Source organism: Dendrobates tinctorius, unplaced genomic scaffold, assembly GCF_039654945.1.
Source record: "Dendrobates tinctorius isolate UK_male_01 unplaced genomic scaffold, ASM3965494v1 ptg000372l, whole genome shotgun sequence".
NCBI lineage: Eukaryota > Metazoa > Chordata > Amphibia > Anura > Dendrobatidae > Dendrobates > Dendrobates tinctorius.
In genome coordinates, this window is record NW_027362038.1 from 729,545 (window position 1) to 754,836 (window position 25,292).

The 25,292-nt window shown below is 46.5% G+C and overlaps 1 protein-coding gene across 1 annotated transcript in view; it reads left to right on the forward strand.

Annotated features, from left to right (window-relative positions):
• The window catches only part of LOC141075791 (uncharacterized), a 54,169-nt gene extending 30,903 nt beyond the window's left edge, over window positions 1-23,266 (forward strand). The window contains exons 4-6 of the mRNA XM_073562936.1: window positions 16,856-17,035; window positions 22,917-23,040; window positions 23,124-23,266. Coding sequence (XP_073419037.1) covers window positions 16,856-17,035; window positions 22,917-23,040; window positions 23,124-23,266 — 447 coding nt within the window. The remainder of the gene's footprint in view (window positions 1-16,855; window positions 17,036-22,916; window positions 23,041-23,123) is intronic.
• Window positions 23,267-25,292: the final 2,026 nt, after the last annotated feature.

The window sequence follows — 25,292 nt, forward strand, 5'->3', positions numbered from 1 at the left end:
ATCGAGGCAGATCACTAAGCCCCTTTATTTTAGTCACATCTTTTATAATCTTTTGCTTAATTATGCAAGGTTCTCAAGTACCAATAGCATCATTTCACTTTATAAGCCAATAATATTGCAAGAAAACCGGAAACTACATATAAGTCCGTATCCAAATAGAAAGTAGTATAATGGAATATTCAGAGCAATACACTCCCCCCCCGAGCCCCTTATCTTGCACCTGATGGAAACAGTCTGGTTTCATGACAGGCCATGCCAATTATAAAAATTTATCTTACAACAACAAAAACGGAGAAACGAAACCTTACATTGAATGGATAAAACGAAACTTCAACTCTGATTTTAGTATTAACCCTTAACATTCCCCCCTAGATAAAAAAATGTTTAACACGTATGCAGCATCAGAGGTGCTATCCCAAGCTAACAGCTTGAGGGGTACTGGTCTTCACATGACTGATGCCATGTTACCAGTCATGGCTGTCGCGGCGCACCCGTCCCCCCTGTATACTGCAGTTCACGAATAACAATTTTTGATGACGGTGGTGGGGATCTTTTGTAGGTAGCCATGCGCTTGGCTTCAACATCTTCATCAAGTAGCCTTTTGAGATCGGTGTAGAGAAAAGCAGAGGCAACGACACCTTTGGTATCATCATTAGCTGTCTTAGTGCAGAATTTCCTAATACATACAGAAATACACCAAAGAACAAGTTTTAGTATCACATATACAACAAGGATACAGGCAGCAATGTGCAACAAGCTCTGTAAGATCCCAGTTATCCAGCCCCCAATTCCCTTAAGCCAATTGGCTGGATTGAAAAAGGAGAAGGTGTCTGAACAACCAACTGTCCTTATTACGATCATTATCTTTAACGTATTAATCTCTGAGTCATTGAATATCTTCTAACTTTAACTTTTAACTTCTACCAATAATAATAATATGAAAAATACGGAAAACCAAAACATTATGTCCCTTCATTTGCTATTGGCTTGTTGGGTGATGAGTAGAGTTGAGCGATACCGTCCGATACTTCAAAGTATCGGATCGGAATGGATCGGCCGATCTTAAAAAAAAGTATCGGTATCGCCGATTCCGATACCGGAAGTCCCATTCAAGTCTATGGGACTTCCGGTATCGGAATAAGAAAAACCCTGTTTTTGCCTTGTACAGCCTCTCTGGGGTCTGTACGGGCCTTTCGGGGGGCTGTGCCGGCCTGCCAGGGGGTCTGTGCAGGCTCCGGTGGTCTGTGCCGGCCTGCCGGGGGGCTCTGCCGGCCTGCCGGGGGGGCTGTGCTGGCCTGCCGGGGGGGGCTGTGCAGGCTTCGGTGGGCCGTGCCGGCCTGCCGGGGGGCTGTGCCGGCTCCGGTGGGCTGTGCCGGCCTGCCGGGGGGCTGTGCCGGCCTGCCGGGGGGCTGTGCAGGGTTCGGGGGTCTGTGCAGGCATCGTCCGATGGGACTACAAGTCCCATCGGGCGATGCCTGCTACCATGACAGTGATTGACACATTAGCCAATGATGGGACAGTAGTAGTCCCATCATCCGGCTAATGTGTTGAATGTAAAAAAAAAAAAAAAAAAATTACATGCTACATACATGCTACATTCATACTACATACATGCTACATTCATACTACATATATACTACATGCAACATACATACTACATATATACTACATGCATGCAACATGCATACTACATATATACTACATGCTACATACATACTACATATATGCTACATATATACTACATGCATGCTACATACATACTGCATGCTACATACATACTGCATGCTACATACATACTACATATATACTACATGCATGCTACATACATACTACAGATATACTACATACATACTACATGCATGCTACATGCTACATACATACCACATACATACTACATACATACTACATGCTACATACATACTACATATATACTACATGCATGCTACATACATACTACATGCTACATATATACTACATGCTACATACATACTACATGCATGCTACATACATACTACATACATACTACATGCATGCTACATACATACTACATGCTACATATATACTACATGCTACATACATACTACATGCATGCTACATACATACTACATACATACTACATGCATGCTACATACATACTACATGCTACATACATACTACATATATACTACATGCATGCTACATACATACTACATGCTACATATATACTACATGCTACATACATACTACATGCATGCTACATACATACTATATACATACTACATGCATGCTACATACATACTACATGCTACATACATACCACATACATACTACATATATACTACATGCATGCTACATACATACTACATACATACTACATGCTACATACATACCACATATATACTACATACATACTACATACAATACATTCATACAATACATACATAGACATACAGTACATATAACATAGAGTAACATACTTACCAATACTTGTCACATTGTTCCCCGAAGCCATTGTCTTTTAAAGGAATAAATATTAACATAACAAACCACAAAAATACTCACCCACGATCCGAAGCAGTCCACGAGTGTGTCCCACGACGATCTTGGGTAGAGAACTGCAGCATCAGCTGATGCCGCCGTTCTCTACGGGCTGCAGGAATCCAATGACGGAAGGTAGGTATCCTTCCGCACTGTATTCCTCCGCCACTTAAAAAAAAAAAAGTCCCTAGTCTCACTTTATGCCATTGCTGTGTGGGAATTTCCCACGCAGCAATGGCATAAAGTGAGACTAGGGACTTTTTTTTTTTTAAGTGGCGGAGGAATACAGTGCGGAAGGATACCTACCTTCCGTCATTGGATTCCTGCAGCCCGTAGAGAACGGCGGCATCAGCTGATGCTGCAGTTCTCTACCCAAGATCGTCGTGGGACACACTCGTGGACTGCTTCGGATCGTGGGTGAGTATTTTTGTGGTTTGTTATGTTAATATTTATTCCTTTAAAAGACAATGGCTTCGGGGAACAATGTGACAAGTATTGGTAAGTATGTTACTCTATGTTATATGTACTGTATGTCTATGTATGTATTGTATGAATGTATTGTATGTAGTATGTATGTAGTATATATGTGGTATGTATGTAGCATGTAGTATGTATGTAGTATGTATGTAGCATGCATGTAGCATGCAGTATGTATGTAGCATGCATGTAGTATATATGTAGTATGTATGTGGTATGTATGTAGCATGTAGTATGTATGTAGCATGCATGTAGTATGTATGTAGTATGTATGTAGCATGCATGTAGTATGTATGTAGCATGTAGTATATATGTAGCATGTAGTATATATGTAGTATGTATGTAGCATGTAGTATGTATGTAGCATGCATGTAGTATATATGTGTTATGTATGTAGCATGCATGTAGTATGTATGTAGTATGTATGTAGTATGTATGTAGCATGCATGTAGTATGTATGTATGTAGCATGTAGTATGTATGTAGCATGCATGTAGTATATATGTAGTATGTATGTAGCATGTAGTATGTATGTAGCATGCATGTAGTATGTATGTAGTATGTATGTGGTATGTATGTAGCATGTAGTATGTATGTAGCATGCATGTAGTATATATGTGTTATGTATGTAGCATGCATGTAGTATGTATGTAGTATGTATGTAGCATGCATGTAGTATGTATGTAGTATATATGTGGTATGTATGTAGTATGTATGTAGCATGCAGTATGTATGTAGCATGCATGTAGTATATATGTAGTATGTATGTAGTATGTATGTAGCATGCATGTAGTATGCATGTAGCATGCATGTAGTATGTATGTAGTATGTATGTAGTATGTATGTAGCATGTAGTATGTATGTAGCATGCATGTAGTATATATGTAGTATGTATGTAGCATGTAGTATGTATGTAGCATGCATGTAGTATGTATGTAGTATGTATGTGGTATGTATGTAGCATGTAGTATGTATGTAGCATGCATGTAGTATATATGTGTTATGTATGTAGCATGCATGTAGTATGTATGTAGTATGTATGTAGCATGCATGTAGTATGTATGTAGTATATATGTGGTATGTATGTAGTATGTATGTAGCATGCAGTATGTATGTAGCATGCATGTAGTATATATGTAGTATGTATGTAGTATGTATGTAGCATGCATGTAGTATGCATGTAGCATGCATGTAGTATGTATGTAGTATGTATGTAGTATGTATGTAGCATGTAGTATGTATGTAGCATGCATGTAGTATATATGTAGTATGTATGTAGCATGTAGTATGTATGTAGTATGTATGTAGCATGCATGTAGTATGTATGTAGTATATATGTGGTATGTATGCAGTATGTATGTAGCATGTAGTATGTATGTAGCATGCATGTAGTATGTATGTAGTATGTATGTAGTATTTTTTTTTTTTTTTTAACATTTAACACATTAGCCGGATGATGGGACTACTACTGTCCCATCATTGGCTAATGTGTCAATCACTGTCATGGTAGCAGGCATCGCCAGATGGGACTTGTAGTCCCATCGGACGATGCTTGCACAGACCCCCGGACATCAGCACAGCCCCCTGGCAGGCCGGTACAGACCCCCACAGGGTGCACAGACCACCGGCAGGCCGGCACAGCCCCCCGGCAGGCCGGTACAGACCCCGGGCAGTCCACACAGCCCCCCGGCAGGCCGGCACAGCCCCCCCGGCAGGCCGGTACAGACCCCGGGCAGTCCACACAGCCCCCCGGCAGGCCGGCAGAGACCCCCGGAAGGCCCGAAATGACGGCGCATCATGATGCGCACACACCGCGCATCATGATGACGTCAGGCTGTCAATCAACTTTGAACTTCCGATTCCGATGCCGACTTTCGATATTGAAAAAATATCGGAAGTCTGTATCGGAATTCCGATACAGCAAGTATCGGCCGATACCCGATACTTGCGGTATCGGAATGCTCAACACTAGTGATGAGGAGAACTTGATAGAGACCGTCATACAAGGGTTCTAGTCCGTGCTTCCTGACATGCCTTTTCACGACTACCAAGTCACCAGGCTTCAGGTTATAACAGGTATCGGTTTCTGCTGAATCTGGAAAGGAAAAGAAAAACTAGAACATAGGTGTTAGCAAGATTTTTACTAAGCAGAATAACATATTGAACAACACGGTCAGTCTCTTCTGATAACTGCTGAGGCTGGAAATTTGCAACTGGGGGCCTAGTACCAAACAATATCTCATATGGGGACAGGCCATATTTTGTAATAGGGGTAGTACGGATGTGGTATAGAACAATGGGTAGGCGCTCTGGCCATGGAGCCGTAGTCTCCTGCATCATTTTGGTCAATTGTCCCTTCAGTGTGCCATTCAACCTCTCAACTTTCCCACTGGATTGTGGGTGGTACGGAGTATGGAGGGCTACAGTGGATCCAAGCATTGTCAGAACTTCTTGGTACATATGAGAAGAAAAGGCCGGGCCTTGATCACTTTCAACAACTTCTGGAACCCCATATCTGCATATAACTTCCATCACCAGTTTCTTTGATGTGGTCTTTACAGTCATGTTGGTAACAAGGAATGCTTCCGGCCAACTGGAGAACCGGGGCCCAGTAGAATTTTTGCACCAGTGCGAGGGCCTGATTCTTTCCTCGATGTGTAGGTCCATGTGCCCATATGGCAATAGCAGGGTACATCCGCTTAGGGAGACACACAAGTCTGTCCTTTTTCCAGAGACCATTATCCATTCGTGCCCCATCAGTCTTCCATTGCTTCACCTCTTCCTTTGGAGACATTCTCTGCATCGTCATTAAGCGGTCTTGCAGGGTCCGACAGAAAACTTCAGTCTGTTGTAGATCATCAGGTTCTTGTAGGGTCAATGCTTCTTGTAACTGTTTACGCTGAGAGCGTGTGGTCACCATAGCTGGTATGGTTGGTTCAACGGATAAGAGAGCGGCGGCTTTTGCTTGCATATCCGTAAATGTGTTGCCAACAGTCTGTGGACTGTTCCTAGGACCGTGCGCCTTAACTTTGATAATAGCCACCTGAGTAGGTAATTTGATCGAGTCCATGAGGGTTTTAACAGCTTCAGCATTTTTCACTGGGGTTCCGGCAGTAGTAATAAACCCTCGATTGGCCCATAGAGCCCCAAAATCGTGAGCAATACCAAATGCATACCGTGAGTCCGTGTATATATTAGCCCGTTTGTTCTTGGCCAAAGTACATGCAGTAGACAGAGCCGGGAGTTCTGCTTCTTGTGCTGACTGTGAGGCGGGAGCGCAGCTGCGTGCACTACAGTGTCCTCTGTGGTAACAGCATATCCCGTGTGGAATCTACCAAACTCGTCAGCATATCTTGAACCGTCCGTGTATAACACCAGATCAGGATTTGGGAGTGGGTTCTCACTGACATTTGGTGGAGTAGCTGTTTCTTCAGTCAAAAGTTGGGAACAATCATATTGGAGGTAATCCTCATCACTGCCATCTTTCCTTATAGTTCATTATACCGTCTTTCAAGGCGTTGTAAAGGGGTTGCATTATGCGGGATGCATCCGGTATCCACTGACAACAATAAGTGCATAGTCCAAGAAAACGCTGGAGTTCAGTTTCATCTTTTGGGAAAGGAAGGGAGCTGACAGCTATTATTCTTTCTTCTGCGAGGTGTCTGACACCCTGAAGGAGACAGTGACCCAAGAATATCACTTGACCAAGGCAGAACTGAAGTCTCGAGGCCGAAACCCGACAGTTCAGTGCTGCCAGATACTTAAGGAGGCTAACAGTGGCAGAAATGGCAAAAGACACCTGCTCATATTTTTTTTGCAAACTGGTTGGGACTGTTTTGGGCCCCTTGTGACATAGCAGGGACGACAGTTAATATGGACAGTTAAGTGAATACAAATAGAAACTGGCAGTCTGGGTATAACGGAATGCTAAAGAAGGCATTGGTAAGATCAATAACTGTAAACCAAGCAGCATCCTGGGGTATTTGGGACAAAAAAGTATGAGGATTAGGCACCAGGTTTGAGAAACACTTTTACTGGTTCTACAGGCATTTTCCCTATATCATTTGGCCCTTTTGACAGGAGTTTAGATAGTATCTCTGAGAGGTATGGGGTGAGTCATTGATCCTCAGGCAATATTGGGGGTGGATCTGGGCCTATCAGGGCCATCATAACTGTAGGAAGGGCATGCAAAATACAGATTTTCTCACTGTCTTCATCTACATAGGGATTATATAACAAAAAAAAAACCATCTGACCATCATCTTGGAATTGTATTCAGGAGCGGAACTGCAATAATAAATCTCTCCCTAGTAAATTTACAGGGCATGTGGGAGAGATTACAAACTGGGCAGTAACTTCGGGGAAGGGTCCCACAGAAATAGGGTTTATAAAAGTATATTAATTGGGTCTACCATCTACTCCGATCAAAACAGCAGGGGAATGACAATCTCTGATAGTGCTCGAGTCTGACGCATCGCCAGAATTAGCAGGGAGGGGCTGAGGAGCAGGATTCCCAGTAGCTGAAGTCTGAGGGGGGGGGGCCAGAGTTTGCTGTGTGCTCCAGTGATAAGAGATTGGCTGTGCACTCGCAGCTGCGGTGGGGGCGAAGGGGGATATGGTGTGGGCTAAGATGGGAGGGGGTACTGAAGCAGCTGCAGCTGTTAGCTTGCTTTTTTTTTCTTTTTTTTTTTTCAAATCATCACTTTTAACTATTTCCCTGACACATTAACCTCGATCTCAGTGTCGTCTCCGTTAATCACATTCTCAATTCTCTCCTGTACCACAACACTTTCTGTCTTTTTCACAGTGTTAGACAATTTTCCTTTTTCCACATAGTAATAAAAACAATCAGAATTCACTTCCTCTGTTCTTCCTAACACCTTCGTCACACAATTCATGTGCAACAAGTTCCACCCAAACATCAAACTCACCCTCAACTCTTCAAAATCCCAAATCCATTTTCTAGAACCTACAGTCAAGCTCTAAGGTACATTCAGATCTGTTCAGACAATGAGGATAGAAAACTACAACTACTATCACGCCTATCCTCAAAAAGCCCTCTCTTGACCCATCCTCTGTATCCAGCTATCGCCCTATATCACTTCTCCCCTATGCCTCCAAGCTACTGGAACAACACGTCTACCTTGAACTGTCCTCCCATCTCTCTTCTTGCTCCTTCGACCGCTTACAATCTGGCTTCCGGTCACACCACTCCACTGAAACTGCCATTACTAAGGTCACCAATGACCTCTTAACCGCCAAGAGCAAGCGACACTACTCTGTCCTCCTCCTCCTGGACCTGTCGGCTGCCTTTGACACAGTGGACCATTCCCTATTACTACAGACCCTCTCATCTCTTGGCATCACAGACTTGGCCCTATCCTGGATCTCATCATACCTAACAGACCGGACATTCAGCGTCTCCCACTCACACACCACCTCCTCACCTCAGAGACCTCTGCTCTCTCTCCTCACCTCGCCCCCTATCCGTCGGAGTCCCACAAGGTTCAGTCCTTGGACCCCTGCTCTTCTCCATCTATACCTTCGGCTTGGGACAGCTCATAGAATCTCATGGCTTTCAGTATCACCTCTATGCTGATGACACACAGATCTACATCTCTGGACCAGATATCACCTCCCTACTAACCAGAATCCCTCAATGTCTGACTGCTATTACATCCTTCTTCTCCGCTAGATTTCTGAAACTTAACATGGACAAAACAGAATTCATCATCTTTCCCCCATCTCACGTGACCCCCCCCAACGAACCTATCCATTACAGTAAATGGCTGCCCACTCTCCCCAGTCCCACAAGCTCGCTGCCTCGGAGTAATCCTTGACGCTGATCTCTCCTTCAAACCACATATCCAAGCCCTTTCCACTTCCTGCCGACTTCAACTCAAAAATATTTCACGAATCCGTTCATTCCTCAACCAAGAATCTGCAAAAACCCTAGTCCATGCCTTCATCATCTCTCGCCTTGACTACTGCAAACTCCTGCTCTGTGGCCTCCCCTCAAACACTCTCGCACCCCTCCAATCTATTCTAAACTCTGCTGCCTGACTAATCCACCTGTCCCCCTGCTATTCCCCAGCTTCTCCCCTCTGTCAATCCCTTCACTGGCTCCCCATTACCCAAAGACTCCAGTTCAAAACCCTAACCATGACATACAAAGCCATCCACAACCTGAGTCCTCCATACGTCTGTGACCTCGTCTCCCGGTACTTTCCTGCACGCAACCTCCGATCCTCACAAGATCTCCTTCTCTACTCCCCTCTTATCTCCTCTTCCCACAATCGCATACAAGATTTCTCTCGCGCATCACCCCTACTCTGGAACTCTCTACCACAACAAATCAGACTTTCACCTACCATCGAAACCTTCAAAAAGAGCCTGAAGACCCACCTCTTCCGACAAGCCTACAACCTGCAGTAACCACCGACCGACCAAACCGCTGCACGACCAGCTCTACCCTCGCCTACTGTATTCTCACCCATCCCTTGTAGATTGTGAGCCTTCGCGGGCAGGGTCCTCTCTCCTCCTGTACCAGTTATGACTTGTATTGTTAACATTATTGTACTTGTTTTTATTATGTACACCCCTCCTCACATGTAAAGCGCCATGGAATAAATGGCGCTATAACAATAAATAATAATAATAATAATCACTCAAAAAAACATCGCAGACCTCCAACCCATATTCCACAGAGACCACAGACTGAAAGCAATATTCCCGGAACTGCCACTTCTCTCCTACAAACATCTTCCCAACCTAAGGAATATCCTTGTCAGAAGTACCCTCACATCACCTTCAGAGACAGGCACAGTCCCTGTAACAGTAAGAAATGCAAGACCTGCCCCCACATATCACCAACAGATAAAGTCCCCATACCCAACACAAATCAGGACTATAAGATCATGGACTCTTTCTCATGTCCATCCTTCAATGTCGTGTACATGACACAGTGTACAAGGTGCAATGCAGGGACATACATCGGGGAAACTAAGCAAAAGCTACAAACAAGGATGAATCTGCACAGACATACGATAAAGACTGAGCTGGACACACCTGTAGGGATACACTTCTCTAGGCCTGGACACAGCTTGGCAGATCTAAAAGTCCTAATATTGAAAGGTCATTTTTCATTTTTTTTTTTTTTAATAGTGACAGAGAAAGGAAGATTTGTGAGTTTAAATTTTTAAATATGTTCCAATCGCTAACAATAGGACTGAATTTGACACCTGGGTTCATGACTCATTACATGGACACAGTTCACACCTCCACAAGAAGGTCTTCAGATCTCTAATAGAACACTTGGTCCTCATCTGCATGTGTAACAAAAACCTTAATTTGATTTCCTTGGCATGTCTATAGCTAGCATCATCTCATGTCCTGTTGTAATTCCTATTTAAATGTTGCCATCTTTTCTCAGTGATTCACTTGTAATCTAGCCTGATGAAGGGGCCGCCTGAGCCCTGAAAGCTTGCTTGCAAATATAATTTCTCTGGTTAGCCAATAAAGGTATCACACCTTGAATAATTACATCTATTTTTCTGGCTAACACGGTACCACAATTTTATTTTGTATTATACATGTGCCAAGCCACAAAATTCTTCTTTTCCTTCCACAGATTCTCTCATTTACAGCTAAATACCCTTACTTCAATTGTGCACAATACTGGAGCGGCCATCTCAGTTTGTTCCACCGGGTCAATAATCCCCCTCTGGGATTACCCAAAATTCGTGGTACTCAGTGAAAGGAGGAGGGCGTCTCAGACTCTCCCTCCGGACACCTCTGGTTATATATATATATATATAACTATATATACCTGAGTTACGTATCCTACCCATCTTCGATCACATGACCACCCTGATTACTAACAGTGAATTCAGGAATTCAGGATATTTTGACTATAAAGAGAGCCACAATCACTGGTCAATCCGGGGTGTCCGTCCATTATGAGGTACGGTTCGAGCACTGGGCCCCCAACGGGACTACACCTCTATATGATTCCACCCATGAATCACCCCACCAGGGGACAAACCTCAGATCCTCTTTGCAGCAGCAAGCACAGGAAAACCACACCAACGGTCAGTCTGAACAGTATAACTGCCAACTTACCGTGGTCGTGGGGGGGGTGATCAGTCCCAGTTTTCCAGCACCTGTGTCCGCTCTGAGGGTCCTTTGTCTTGTTGTCCTCCGGGGGGGGGCAGAGGCGTCCCTATTCAGGGGCCCCACGTTGCGCGCCAAGCTGATAAGGAGAGAGTTAAATTAACCCTTCACGGTTGAGCCAGTGATTTCCAAATTATTCCAGTGTTGCTAGCAACTCAAATGACCACACGGAGACGGGGTCTCTGTACGGGAGGATCGAGGCAGATCACTAAGCCCCTTTATTTTAGTCACATCTTTTATAATCTTTTGCTTAATTATGCAAGGTTCTGAAGTACCAATAGCATCAATTCACTTTATAAGCCAATAATATTGCAAGAAAACCGGAAACTACATATAAGTCCGTATCCAAATAGAAAGTAGTATAATGGCATATTCTTCAGAGTTTTACACTCCCCCCCCCCCGAGCCCCTTATCTTGCACCTGATGGAAACAGTCTGGTTTCATGACAGGCCATGCCAATTATAAAAATTTATCTTACAACAACAAAAACGGAGAAACGAAACCTTACATTGAATGGATAAAATGAAACTTCAACTCTGATTTTAGTATTAACCCTTAACACTCAGACTGTAGCTCCTGGGAACAGGCCCTCACTCCTGTCCCTTCACTATAAAGCCTGGGCCTCATTATACAGCTGTACAGGGGTCTAGTGAAGGCTTTTTAGCCCTTTCCTCAGACTGTAGCTCCTGGGCACAGGCCCTCACTCCAGTCCCTTCACTATAAAGCCTGGGCCTCATTATACAGCTATACAGGGGTCTAGTGAAGGCTTTTTAGCCCTTTCCTCAGACTGTAGCTTCTGGGAACAGGCCCTCACTCCTGTCCCTTCACTATAAAGCCTGGGCCTCATTATACAGCTGTACAGGGGTCTAGTGAAGGCTTTTTAGCCCTTTCCTCAGACTGTAGCTCCTGGGAACAGGCCCTCACTCCTGTCCCTTCACTATAAAGCCTGGGCCTCATTATACAGCTGTACAGGGGTCTAGTGAAGGCTTTTTACCCCTTTCTTCAGACTGTAGCTCCTGGGCACAGGCCCTCACTCCTGTCCCTTCACTATAAAGCCTGGGCCTCATTATACAGCTGTACAGGGGTCTAGTGAAGGCTTTTTAGCCCTTTCCTCAGACTGTAGCTCCTGGGAACAGGCCCTCACTCCTGTCCCTTCACTATAAAGCCTGGGCCTCATTATACAGCTGCACAGGGGTCTAGTGAAGGCTTTTTAGCCCTTTCCTCAGACTGTAGCTCCTGGGAACAGGCCCTCACTCCTGTCCCTTCACTATAAAGCCTGGGCCTCATTATACAGCTGTACAGGGGTCTAGTGAAGGCTTTTTAGCCTTTTCCTCAGACTGTAGCTCCTGGGAACAGGCCCTCACTCCTGTCCCTTCATTATAAAGCCTGTGCCTCATTATACAGCTGTACAGCGGTCTAGTGAAGGCTTTTTAGCCCTTTCCTCAGACTGTAGCTCCTGGGCACAGGCCCTCACTCCTGTCCCCTCACTATAAAGCCTGGGCCTCATTATACAGCTGTACAGGGGTCTAGTGAAGGCTTTTTAGCCCTTTCCTCAGACTGTAGCTCCTGGGCACAGGCCCTCACTCCTGTCCCCTCACTATAAAGCCTGGGCCTCATTATACATCTGTACAGGGTTCTAGTGAAGGCTTTTTAGCCCTTTCCTCAGACTGTAGCTCCTGGGCACAGGCCCTCACTCCTGTCCCCTCACTATAAAGCCTGGGCCTCATTATACAGCTGTACAGGGGTCTAGTGAAGGCTTTTTAGCCCTTTCCTCAGACTGTAGCTCCTGGGCACAGGCCCTCACTCCTGTCCCCTCACTATAAAGCCTGGGCCTCATTATACAGCTGTACAGGGGTCTAGTGAAGGCTTTTTAGCCCATTCCTCAGACTGTAGCTCCTGAGCACAGGCCCTCACTCCTGTCCCTTCACTATAAAGCCTGGGCCTCATTATACAGCCGTACAGGGGTCTAGTGAAGGCTTTTTAGCCCTTTCCTCAGACTAGCTCCTGGGCACAGGCCCTCACTCCTGTCCCTTCACTATAAAGTCTGGGCCTCATTAAACAGCCGTACAGGGGTCTAGTGAAGGTTTTTTAACCCTTTCCTCAGACTGTAGCTCCTGGTCACCATGTGATCTCACCAGAACCCTAACAAGCTAATTAAGGTGTGAAATCTTGGTCAAAATTATCTCAGTACACAAATCTCTAAAGGTGCCCAAAGTTTTGCATCGCCCTTTTTCCTTTCTGCAATTATGAAATTGTAATAAATGTCTATATATATATTTTATTATTATTTTTGTCTAAAATACAAAGGCCATGTGTCATCTTAGAGGTTCGGCCTTTTAGAGATCATTTCATCTTCATCTTACTGCTGCTCACAATAACGGTCATTTTGACCCGGGGCGCCCACACTTTTACATGCCGCTGTCAATGCTTCATCCCGCTGGTGCTCAATATTTAATAGGGTCTTGTTATTAAACTTAATGAAAAGTTTGGTGAATTCCTTTGAGCTGTTATTACTAGAGATGAGCGAATATCGTCGGAGAAGTTGTTATTGGCTAATATCACTTACCGAATAGCTGCATCGGGACCCCGGATCCCTGGAGCGCTCCCGATAATCAGCTGCATGTGTCGCCCTCCATGCAGGTGCTGTGACTATCACACAGCGCGACACACGCAGCTGATTATCGGGAGCGCTCCAGCACACTGAGTCCTGCACACACTGAGGCCCCTGATCATGTGACCCCTGACTCCTCCCCTCCTGTGACCTCATCACAGGTCCTGTGCACAGAGCAGTCATATATGTGGCGGACACTCCTGGATCTTCTGCTTTCTGGGCCGGTTCCTCCTATGAGTCCTATTAACCCTTTCGCCCCCTGTATTCTCCTTTCTGACAGGACAATATCTGAATTCGGACAGTGTGACAGGAATATAAGCAATGTGGAAGGAACAAATGACAATTTTACTTTTTTCCTCACAAAAATGTGACTTTACCCCAAAATTGTCAGCGTAACAAATCCTTATTTCCCCACTGTAGTTTGTAGACTCCATATACAGATCCCTTAAGGGCGAAAAGAGCTGAATTCCCCACTTAAGTTATTGCATTTTGGAAATTGTCCCCACTGGGAATTTATCTCCAGGTAAAGGCACAATTGTGTCTCCATGGGGGTTGTGCTCACAGCCCAACATCGTGTGGCCTCCAAAGAAATGCCACCCCGCACCATTACTGACCACTGCCAAACCGGTCATGCTGAAGGATGTTACAGGCAGCAGATCGCTCTCCATGGCGTCTCCAGACTCTGTCACGGCTGTCACATGTGCTCAGTGTGAACCTGCTTTCATCTGTGAAGAGCACAGGGTGCCAGTGGCGAATTTGCCAATCCTGGTGTTCTGTGGCAAATGCCAAGCGTCCTGTACGGTGTTGGGCTGTGAGTACAACCCCCATCTGTGGACATCGGGCACTCAGACCATCCTCATGGAGTCAGTTTCTAATGGTTTGTGCAGACACATGCACATTTGTGGCCTGCTGAAGATCATTTTGCAGGTCTCTGGCAGTGCTCCTCCTGTTCCTCCTTGCACAAAGTTGGAGGTAGCGGTCCTGCTGCTGGGTTGTTGCCCTCATACGGCCCCCTCCACATCTCCCGGTGTACTGGCCTGTCTCCTGGTAGCGCCTCCAGCCTCTGGACACTACGCTGACAGACACAGCAAACCTTCTTGCCACAGCTCACATTGATGTGCCATCCTGGATGAGCTGCACTACCTGAGCCACTTGTGTGGGTTGTAGAGTTCGTGTCATGCTACCACGAGTATGAAAGCCCAACCAACATTCAAAAGTGATGAAAACATCAGCCAGAAGCATTGGTACTGAGATGTGGTCTGTGGTCCCCACCTGCAGAACCACTCCTTTATTGAGGGTGTCTTGATAATTGCCAATAATTTCCATCTGTTGTCTATTCCATTTGCACAACAGCATGTGAAACTGATTGTCAGTCAGTGTTGCTTCCTAAGGCCTTTTTCACACTTCAGTTTTTTGTAATCAGTTGAAATCCGCCAAAGATGAAAAAAACGGATCCGTTTCTGTTTTGGAACAAACGGATGTCAGCGGACAGTTTTTTGGACGGATCCACCGAGGTTGCAAAGGGCAGGAAAATTAAAGGAACCGCGGTCTGAAAAAGGAGAGAGAGAGAGCGACTGTCAGTCAAAATCCGCCGCTAATGCAAGTCTAAGGGGGAAAGAAAACGGATCCCCCAAAAATGGGCGGATCCGTTTTTTCTAAAACTGGCGGATTTTGACTGACTTCAAAAAACTGAAGTGTGAAACAGGTCTAAGTGGACAGTTTGATTTCACTGAAGTTTGATTTACTTGGAGTTATATTCTGTTGTTTAAGTGTTCCCTTTATTTTTTTGAACAGTGTATATAGATAGAGAGATTTTTTTTCTTTACGTTGGAGGGTCCAATTCCAGCTATTGCTGTGGGATCTGTGATTTCTATCTACTCCACTGTGTACAGGATAATAGAGTATAATAAAGTAGTTATGGACGGGACGTAACTAACATTGTGCAGTGATTCTGCTTTCCATATAGTGACGGATATTTCTTGTTGCTGAAACTGTGATTTTTTTTCCACTTTAAGCCTTTTTTAAACCCCTCTGATCAGTGCGATCATACAACATACAAGCCTCTGATGGCTCCGGTGATGCCCTGTACTACTGTAGTGCCGTGTATCATCACTGCCTGTCAGTGTAATACTAACGGCCCCATACACATGAGAAACATTTTAATATCGGCTTTTTCTGGAGTTTTTCTTGTAATGTAGGAAAGCCTAAGGCCAGAAATAAACCCCATAAATCACTGTACATGGAGACTTTGGGATCAGATCATTTCTGTCCGCGTTGATTGTGGAAACTAAAAATCTTTTCTAAAAGCCTCAAACTTCTGTGTGTGACTCAGAGCTGAGATCTAACGGGATAGAAGATTCCAGTGCGGGGAAGACGGGAAACCTTCATATAGACGGCCGGTGGGGATGGAGGCAGTGACCGACTCTGGCCAAATCTGTCTCTAGAGCCGTAGTAGAAGATGAAGATGTCGTCCTCATCATGAAGGAGTTATTTCTCATGTCGCGTGTAATGAATATCTCCTGCAGTATTGCTAATGCCGATTCCAGTGCCGGTAATGAGACGAGAATTAGCGTAATGGAAGATGAGTCTATGAGGATCGTGTTCAGCTGCCGACTCCGAGGAGGAAACTGCTTGTTGTCTGTGGCCTAAATATATAGGTTTTATTAGTAGATGTCAGGGGAGAAAACTAAACCCTGTAAGATAATAAATCTCCTCCTATGTTTCCCTTATTATCTCCAGTAATTGTATTATTACACAGGATTCTTATGATGTTACATCGGATGATCTTCTTCTCATTCAGGTCTCTACAATATCGGATCCTCTCAGTGAAGATGTTCTACAGAAGAGAATTTTCCTGATTTACCCATCAAGGATGGATATGGACAGAGACAAGATGGCGGAGAGGATGTTACACCTCACCCTAGAGATCCTCTTCCGTCTCACTGGAGAGGTGAGAGATTCTGATGACGTCACATTACATCATTCTTATCTATGGGAATAACAGATGGACAGAACTGGAGAGGTGAGGACTCTGGAAATGTCTGTAGTTAGATTTATTAATGTGTCTCTCCATAACCAGGATTACACAGTGGTGAAGAAGACCTCTAGTGATCGCTGTCAGGACCCTGTGTCTGAGGGATGTGAAAGACCCCTGAGCCCAATCACGGGGCCTCCACCTCACCAACTGATCCATGAGGACATCAATCACCAGAAGAACCTAGACCTCATCTACAAGATGATTGAGCTGCTGATTGGAGAGGTGACATTGCTGGGACATTATTATTATTATTTATTTATAGAGCACCATTGATTCCATGGTGCTGTACATGAGAAGGGGGGTTATATACAAATTACAGATATCACTTACAGTAAGCAAACTAACAATGACAGACTGATACAGAGGGGAGAGAGGACCCTTCCCTTTTGGGCTTACATGCTACAGGATGGTGGGGAAGGAGACAGTAGGTTAGGGGGTTGCAGTAGCTCCAGTGATGGTTAGGCGGTAGCTCCAGTAGTGATGAGGAGGCAGCGGGATCATTGCAGGCTGTAGGCTTTTTTGAAGAGGTGGGTTTTCAGGTTCCGTCTGAAGGATCCGAGTGTGAATGATAGCCGGACGTGTTGGGGCAGGGAATTCCAGAGGATGGGGGCTATTCGGGAGAAGTCTTGGAAGCGGTTGGGTGAGGAGTGAATAAGTGTGGAGGAGAGAAGGAGGTCTTGGGAGGACCAGAGATTACGTGAGTGAAGGTATCGGGAGATTAGTTCTGAGATATATGGAGGAGACAGGTTATAGATGGCCTTGTAGGTCAGTATTAGTAATTTGAATTTGATACGCTGAGTGAATGAGAGCCAGTGAAGACATTTGCAAAGGGGAGAAGCGGAGGAGTAGTGAGGAGAGAGATGAATTAGTCAGGCGGCAGAGTTAAGGATGGACTGGAGAGGTGCAAGGGTGTTAGCAGGGAAGCCACAGAAAAGGATGCTGCAATAGTCGAGGCGGGAGATGATGAGGGCATGCACAAGTAGTTTAGCAGGTTGAGGAAGGGATGGATTCTGGAAATATTTTTGAGCTAGAGGCGGCAGGAGGTGGAGAGAGCTTGGATGTGCGGTTTGAAGAACAGGGCAGAGTCAAGGGTTACTCCGAGGCAGCGGACCTCCGGTAGGGGGGAAAGCGTGATGTCAATTGTTATAGAAAGGTCGGGTAAGGAAGATCTTTGAGATGGGGGAAAGATGATTAGTTCAGATTTGTCCACATTGAGTTTGAGGAAGCGAGAGGAGAAGACGGAGAATATGGCTGATAGACACTCTGGGATTCTGGAGAGCAGAGAGGTGACGTCTTGGCCAGAGAGGTAGATCTGAGTATCATCGGCATAAAGGTGGTACTGGAATCCGTGGGACTTTGAGTTGCCCCAGGCCAAGTGTATAGACTGAGAAGAGTAGGGGTCCTAGAACAGAGCCTTAGGGGACTCCAACAGAGAGAGGGTGGGATGAGGAGGTAGTGTGGGAGACGCTGAATGTGCAGTTGGAGAGGTATGAGGAGATCCAGGATAGGGCGAGGTCTTTGATGCCGAAGGAGGAGAGGATCTGTAGTAGGAGGCAGTGGTCAACTGTGTTGAAAGCAGAGGACAGGTCTAGAAGGAGGAGTATAGAGTATTGTCCGTTAGCTTTGGCTGTAAGTAAGTCGTTAGTAATTTTGGTCAGGGCTGTCTCAGTGGAGTGATGGGGGCGGAAACCAGATTGTAGGTTGTCAAAGAGCAAGTTAGATGAGAGGTTGGAGGAAAGTTCAGCGTGGATATGCTGCTCCAGGAGTTTAGAAGCAAATGGGAGCCGCGATATTGGGTGATAGCTGGACATGGCTGTTGGGTCGAGGGTTAGCTTTTTAAGGATAGGCGTGATTGTGGCATGTTTGAAAGCAGAAGGTAAGGTACCAGAAGTTAGTGATAGGTTGAAGAGGTGGGTTAAGAATGGGATAAGTGTGGTGGTGAGGTTGGGGAGGAGGTGGGATGGCATAGGGTCAAGTGCACAAGTGGTAAGGTGTGATTTGGAAAGAAGATGAGCAAGCTCCCCTTCAGTGATGTTAGATAGGGAGGTTATGGGATTTGGGCATTGGTCTTGTGTGCAAAGGGGTTGTGGTGGTTGAGCAATAAAGACATGCCGTGTTTGGTCTATCTTGGTTTTGAAGTGTGCGCGAAGAGATGAGGGAGGTTGGAGGGGGCAGTGGTGGGCAGAGGAGGATCTGTAGTAGGAGGCAGTGGTCAACTGTGTCGAAAGCAGAGGACAGGTCTAGAAGGAGGAGTATAGAGTATTGTGGGTTAGCTTTGGCTGTAAGTAGGTCATTGGTAATTTTGGTCAGGGCTGTCTCAGTAGAATGATGGGGGCAGAAGCCAGATTGTAGATTGTCAAAGAGCAAGTTAGATGAGAGGTGGGTGGAAAATTCAGTGTGGACATGCTGCTCCAGGAGTTTAGAAGCGAATGGGAGCAACGATATTGGGCAATAGCTGGACGTGGCTGTTGGATCGAGGGTTGGCTTTTTAATGATAGGTGTGATTGTGGCATGCTTGAAAGCAGAAGGGAAGGTACCCAAAGTTAGTGATAGGTTGAAGAGGTGGGTTAGGGAGGGGATAAGGGTGGTGGTGATGTTGGGGAGGAGGTGGAATGGGATAGGGTCAAGTGCACAAGTGGTGAGGTGTGATTTGGAGAGAAGATGAGCAAGCTCCCCTTCAGTGATGTTATATAGGGAGGTTATGGGGTTTGGGCATTGGTCTGGTATACAAAGGGGTTGTGGTGCGGCAAATTCCTCGGCAGAGATTAGGGAAGTCGAGGGGGCAGTGGTGGGCGGAGGAGGGAGTTAAAAGTATTGAACAACTGTTTGGGGTTGTGGGATAAGGAAGATACAAGGGATGTAAAGTAGGCCTATTTAGCAGAGGTGAGAGCCGATATGAATGCAAGTGTTGCTTGTTTGAGTGCAGTGAAGTCGTCTTGGGAATGTGTTTTCTTCCTGCGCCGTTCTGCAATTCTGGATGCTTGCCGAAGCTTTTTGGTGGTGTTATTGTGCCAGGGTTGTCTATTGATTCGTCGCACTCTGTTATGCATGACAGGGGCGACTGTTATGATTGGGTCACCGAGGCGGAGAGCAGGCCCAAGCTAAGCCACAGAAAACCAGAGAGGTTGGTAACTAAGCGGATTGCAGACCCCTGATGCTATCCACACAACTAGCAGTAGCCGTGGAGCGTACCTACGATGATCCTAGACGCCTCGACACAGCCGGAGAACTAAATAAGCCTAAAGCAAGAAAGGGGAAATCTAAACTGCCCCAGAGCAGACCCGAAAGGAATAGATAGCCCCCAAACATATATTGTCGGTGAGACAAGATGAAAACACAAATGCAGGTAGGAAAATAGACTGAGCAAACGATGGGGCCCACACTAACTAGACAGGACAGGAATGGAAAGACACTGTCTGCAATCACGCAAAAAACCCTGCAAAAAATGCCCAACACGTCTGATGGAAAAATACTGAAGTCACTAAACTTCGCCCACTATATCAGCACTCTGGTATATTCTGAAAGCAGAGCAAAAAGAGGCCAATCTAATAAGGGACAAATACAAACTGGCACAAACAGTAGCATAAGGATGGAAATTCAGCACAGCCCCCGCCGGGGCTGGCTGACCACAACTGTTGTGAATTTGCTTTCTGGCCTGCTCTTGAGTACCCAAGGATCTGCGGTGCCTCCTGAGGTCTTAGTTCACCAGCCTAAACCGCAGATCCTAGGGTACTCAACAGCAGGCCAGAAAGCGAAATCACAACAGGCGACCAAGTTGATGGCTGATGCAAGAGTGGCATTGTAGAAAGTAGTGGTAGTGTCAGTGTCGTGGAGTGAAGATATGGAGGACAGTGGTAGAATAGAGTCAGAGAGTGTGCGAGTGTCTAGATGTGTGAGGTTTCTGCGGGGGTGCGCATGCTTCTGGACATCGGTGACAGGTGAGGAGGATAGGGATGAGAAAGTGAGTAGATGGTGGTCAGATAGAAGGAGATGGGAGGTGGTGAAGTTAGAAAGAGAGCAGAGGCGGGTGAAGGCCAGGTCTAATGTATGCATGTCCGTCTGTGTGGGTGGCTGAGGAGGACCACTGAGTGAGTCCAAAAGATGAAGTAAGGGACAGGAGTTTGGAGGCTGCTGAATGTTGGGTGTCAATGGGGATGTTGAAGTCACCCATGATGATGGTGGGAATGTCAGCGGAGAGAAAGTGAAGGAGCCAGGTGGAGAATTGGTCAATGAAGGCAGTGGTCGGGCCTGGAGGTCGGTATATGACGGCCACTTGGAGGTTGGAGGGAGAGTAGATGCGGACAGAGTGGACTTCAAAAGAGGGGAGGACAAGGCAGGGAAGAGGTGGGATTGGGTTGAAGGTGCAGTTGGAAGAAAGGAGAAGGCCCACTCCTCCGCCATGTCTGTGGCCAGGGCTAGGAGTATGGATGAAGTGGAGGCCGCCGTAACCTAGCACAGCAGGGGAGGCTGTGTTGGAGGGTGTCAGCCATGTTTCGGTGAGGCCAAGGAAGGAAAAATTGCGAGAGGTAAAGAGGTTGGGAATCACATGGAGTTTATTGCAGATGGAGCGGGCATTCCAAAGTGATCCAAAGAGTGGAAACAGGGTGGTGGGTGTCAAGGGCACGGATTTGAGGTGGGAAAGATTTCTGGTGTTTGTGTTGGTTTGGGAACGATAGAAGGGGGTAATGATGGGAGGTATGGGCTGTGGGGGTCCAGGGTTGGGAGATATGTCACCAGCAGTGAGGAGAAGCAGAGAAAGGGAGAGCATATGGGAAAAGGAGGGTTGGTGGCTTGTTTTGTATTTTATTAGGAGAGCTCTGAGGTCGAGGAGCAGGTCAGCAGAGGAGGTCAGGTGGGGAGGCAAGAGGGAAGGAGAGAGTATTATTTGGTTAGCAGGTGCTGGGGTTTGCAGATAGCGATGGAGAGTGAGTAGTGGAGCCAAAACTGTTAGTGCGTATGTCAGCATGGTGAGAGTAATTTAGAAGGCAAAAGAAATTTAGAACATGTAAATGCAGCGGTTAGTCGTACCTTCTGGTCACTTCAGGCTCATTTCAGATGTTATCCTTAGAAGACATCCTTGCAATGACAGACCGAGGTCAGACAGACCTCTAAGTCTGAATTTATACTAACTTAACAGCACATGAAAGGGCCCAGGTGTGATCAGAAAGGGAGGAGCAGCAGGGAGACTGGATGCAGACACAGGAGATGATTAATTAAAGTCACAAGAGGAAATGCAAAGGGAGATAGTATTGCAGCCATAACATATACCAGTGATGGCAGACAGATACAGGGGTGATTGGGGTTCAGGAAAGCTGGGTGATGATGGTATTGCAGCCTGAACACATACCATAGATAGCAGACAGATACTGGGGTGATTGGGGTTCAGGAAAGATGGGTGATGATGGTATTGCAGCCAGAACACATACCAGTGATAGCAGACAGATACAGGGGTGATTGGGGTTCAGGAAAGATGGGTGATGATGGTATTGCAGCCGGGACACATACCATTGATAGCAGACAGATACAGGGATGATTGGGGTTCAGGAAAGATGGGTGATGATGGTATTGCAGCCATAACACATACCATTGATAGCAGACAGATATAGGGGTGATTGGGGTTCCGGAAAGATGGGTGATGATGGTATTGCACCCGGGACACATACCATTGATAGCAGACAGATACAGGGGTGATTGGGGTTCCGGAAAGATGGGTGATGATGGTATTGCAGCCGGGACACATACCATTGATAGCAGACAGATACAGGGGTGATTGGGGTTCAGGAAAGATGGGTGATGATGGTATTGCAGCCAGAACACATACCATAGATAGCAGACAGATATTGGGGTGATTGGGATTTCGGAAAGATGGGTGATGATGGTATTGCAGCCAGAACACATACCTGTGGATGAAGCAGATCGATTGTCAGAGTGATAGTAATAGTGAAGCATAGTAATAATAATAATGAAGCATCTATAGCAGGGAGTCATTTTCAGGCATATTTCAGATGTTATCCTTAGAACGACATCCTTGGAATGACAGACTGACATTATACAGTAACACTATGAAGGGATCGGGGGATGACGGTATCATTGTATTTGTCAGGTTCCTATAAGGTGTCAGGATGTCGCTGTCTATTTCTCCATGGAGGAGTGGGAGTATTTAGAAGGACACAGCGATCTGCACAAGAACGTCATAATGGAGGTTCCCCAGCCCTTCACATCTCCAGGTAATAGACAGGGCTAAATACACACGGCCTATAATTATCTGTATGTAGAGAATGAATTCAGTCCCTGTATGTGTTTCCTCCAGATCTATCCAGTAAGAGGACAACACCAGAAAGATGTCCCCGTCCTCTTCTTCCACAGGACTGTAACCAAGAAGATCCCAGTGCTCCTCAGGATCATCAGGTAGATGGAGAGAAGGTGTCAGGAGATCTCCCCTATGATGTGTAGACGGCTGTGAAGGTCTTGTGCTCAGTCTTGTTTTATCCACCAGTATTATATGTTTTATACTTGTGTAATGAGAACGGTGGAGATGGCAGGATTAGAGGTGACACCAGTGACCGGAGATAAACTTTTTACTTCCGATCACAGCTGAGCGGTCATGCTGTGTTCTGACAGTGTGTGAACCGCGGCTCTGTGACCGGCAGGGATTATTTTACCACCAATCAGAAGCGCTACATCGGTGTTTACCACACTGCCACACAGCTTGGGAAACACCGGCTTTTGTGCTGTGCATTTTCCGCTATATTCTGCGATTAAATCGGCAAATATTGCAAATTCGGCGATCGTGAACCGAACATTGAAATATTCGCTCATCTCTTGCCATAATACTGTGTGAGGTGCTGTGGGGCTGTCATACTGTGTGGGAGACCTCATACTGAGCTACATGGCCACACAGGAGAACAATTTCCTTGTGATGAGTCAGATAGAAAGTGAGAAATCCAGGCCTTTGGTCTATCTGATTGCCGTCCTCCTGAATTGATATGGTGTTGTGTGCCAGGAGAGAGACATCAGATAGTACGTTCTGAAGGAAAGCAAAGATATAATGGCAGTAAGAATTCGGATTCCAGGCAGAGAGCATAGCGGAGACACAGAGCAGGAAGAGGTCAGTAGCTCAGGTTTGCTGCACTATTGTGGCTTATAACAAAGGTTATGTACTGCCGCATGTCACCGGAAAGTTCCTGACTGCATAATGCAGAAGAAGCATTCATAAAGTGTTGTGCCTGCCATCTGATGTGTGTTACACCGTCCCTGCGTACTCACCCGGCCATCGCTCCCACGCCGCAGCCCCCCGCCGCCCGACATCCATGTAGGTCGCCTCTGACAGGTGCGCGGTCGGCGGCGTCCCTGCATGCAATGCGCATGCGCCATAGGCCGCGGCCGCGCCTCCCTCCAGCTTCTTGTGCTCTGGCTATGCCCTGACCTGGAAGCACCTCCCTGACCAATGGCAGACCAGACAGGAGCATATCAGGCCGCTTCCCCCTGTGGGAGGTGCCTGATTGTTGTGTTTCCAAGCACACTGGCCTCGCTGCATCGTGTGCTCTCAGCTCCTGCAGTTCCGTTCTTGCCTGCTCTCCGCAGCAGCCTCTCAGTCCTGTCTCCGGTGTTCCTGCCATCCTACTCCAGTCCTGTCTCCAGTGTTCCTGTTCCATCCTACTCCAGTCCTGCCGTCCTCCAGTGGTCCTGTTCCATCCTGCTCCAGTCCTGCCGTCCTACTCCAGTCCTGCCTCCAGTGTTCCTGTTCCATCCTACTCCAGTCCTGCCGTCCTACTCCAGTCCTGCCTCCAGTGTTCCTGTTCCGTCATCTATACTTCTGTCCCACAGTCCTACTCCGGTCCATCCTGAGCCGCCCCTCTCGGTACCGGCTACCGTGGTACTCGAACCCCTGGGCCTGCTCCTAACGGTCCCTGTATAGGGGTCGGTTCCACCTGGCAGCTCGCCCGGGGCCCCTCGGTGCCACGGTCCAGAGGGTCCACTCCTGGAGTTTCCGGCTCCAGACTACCCACACTAACAGTACAATCAGGCCATGGATCCCGCCGGTACCACAGCTGCCACCCAGAAAGAGTTACTCTTCCTGCGGGAAAATCAGGGACGCATTATGTCCATCATGAAGTCCATGGACACCCGTTTGTCGGCCCTGCAGGTGACCGATCCTGGAACTGCCACGTTACTGACCAGTCTTCAACAGGAGCTGGTCCAGCAACAAGATACCCAAGCCCATATTTTGTCTCACATGGCCTCCTTTGATAGCCGCCTGTCGGCCCTATGTTCTGCCGCCGCAGCTCTGACTCCTCCCCCCGCTCCTACAGCTCTCCCAACACCCCGCCTCGCTTCACTGGGGATCCTAAGCGCTGCAGGGGGTTCTTAAATCAGTGTAGTCTCCACTTTGAATTGTTGCCGCATCAATATCCCTCTGACCGGGCCAAAGTAGCCTTCATTATGTCCCATCTGGAGGGAGAGGCCCTGTCCTGGTTGA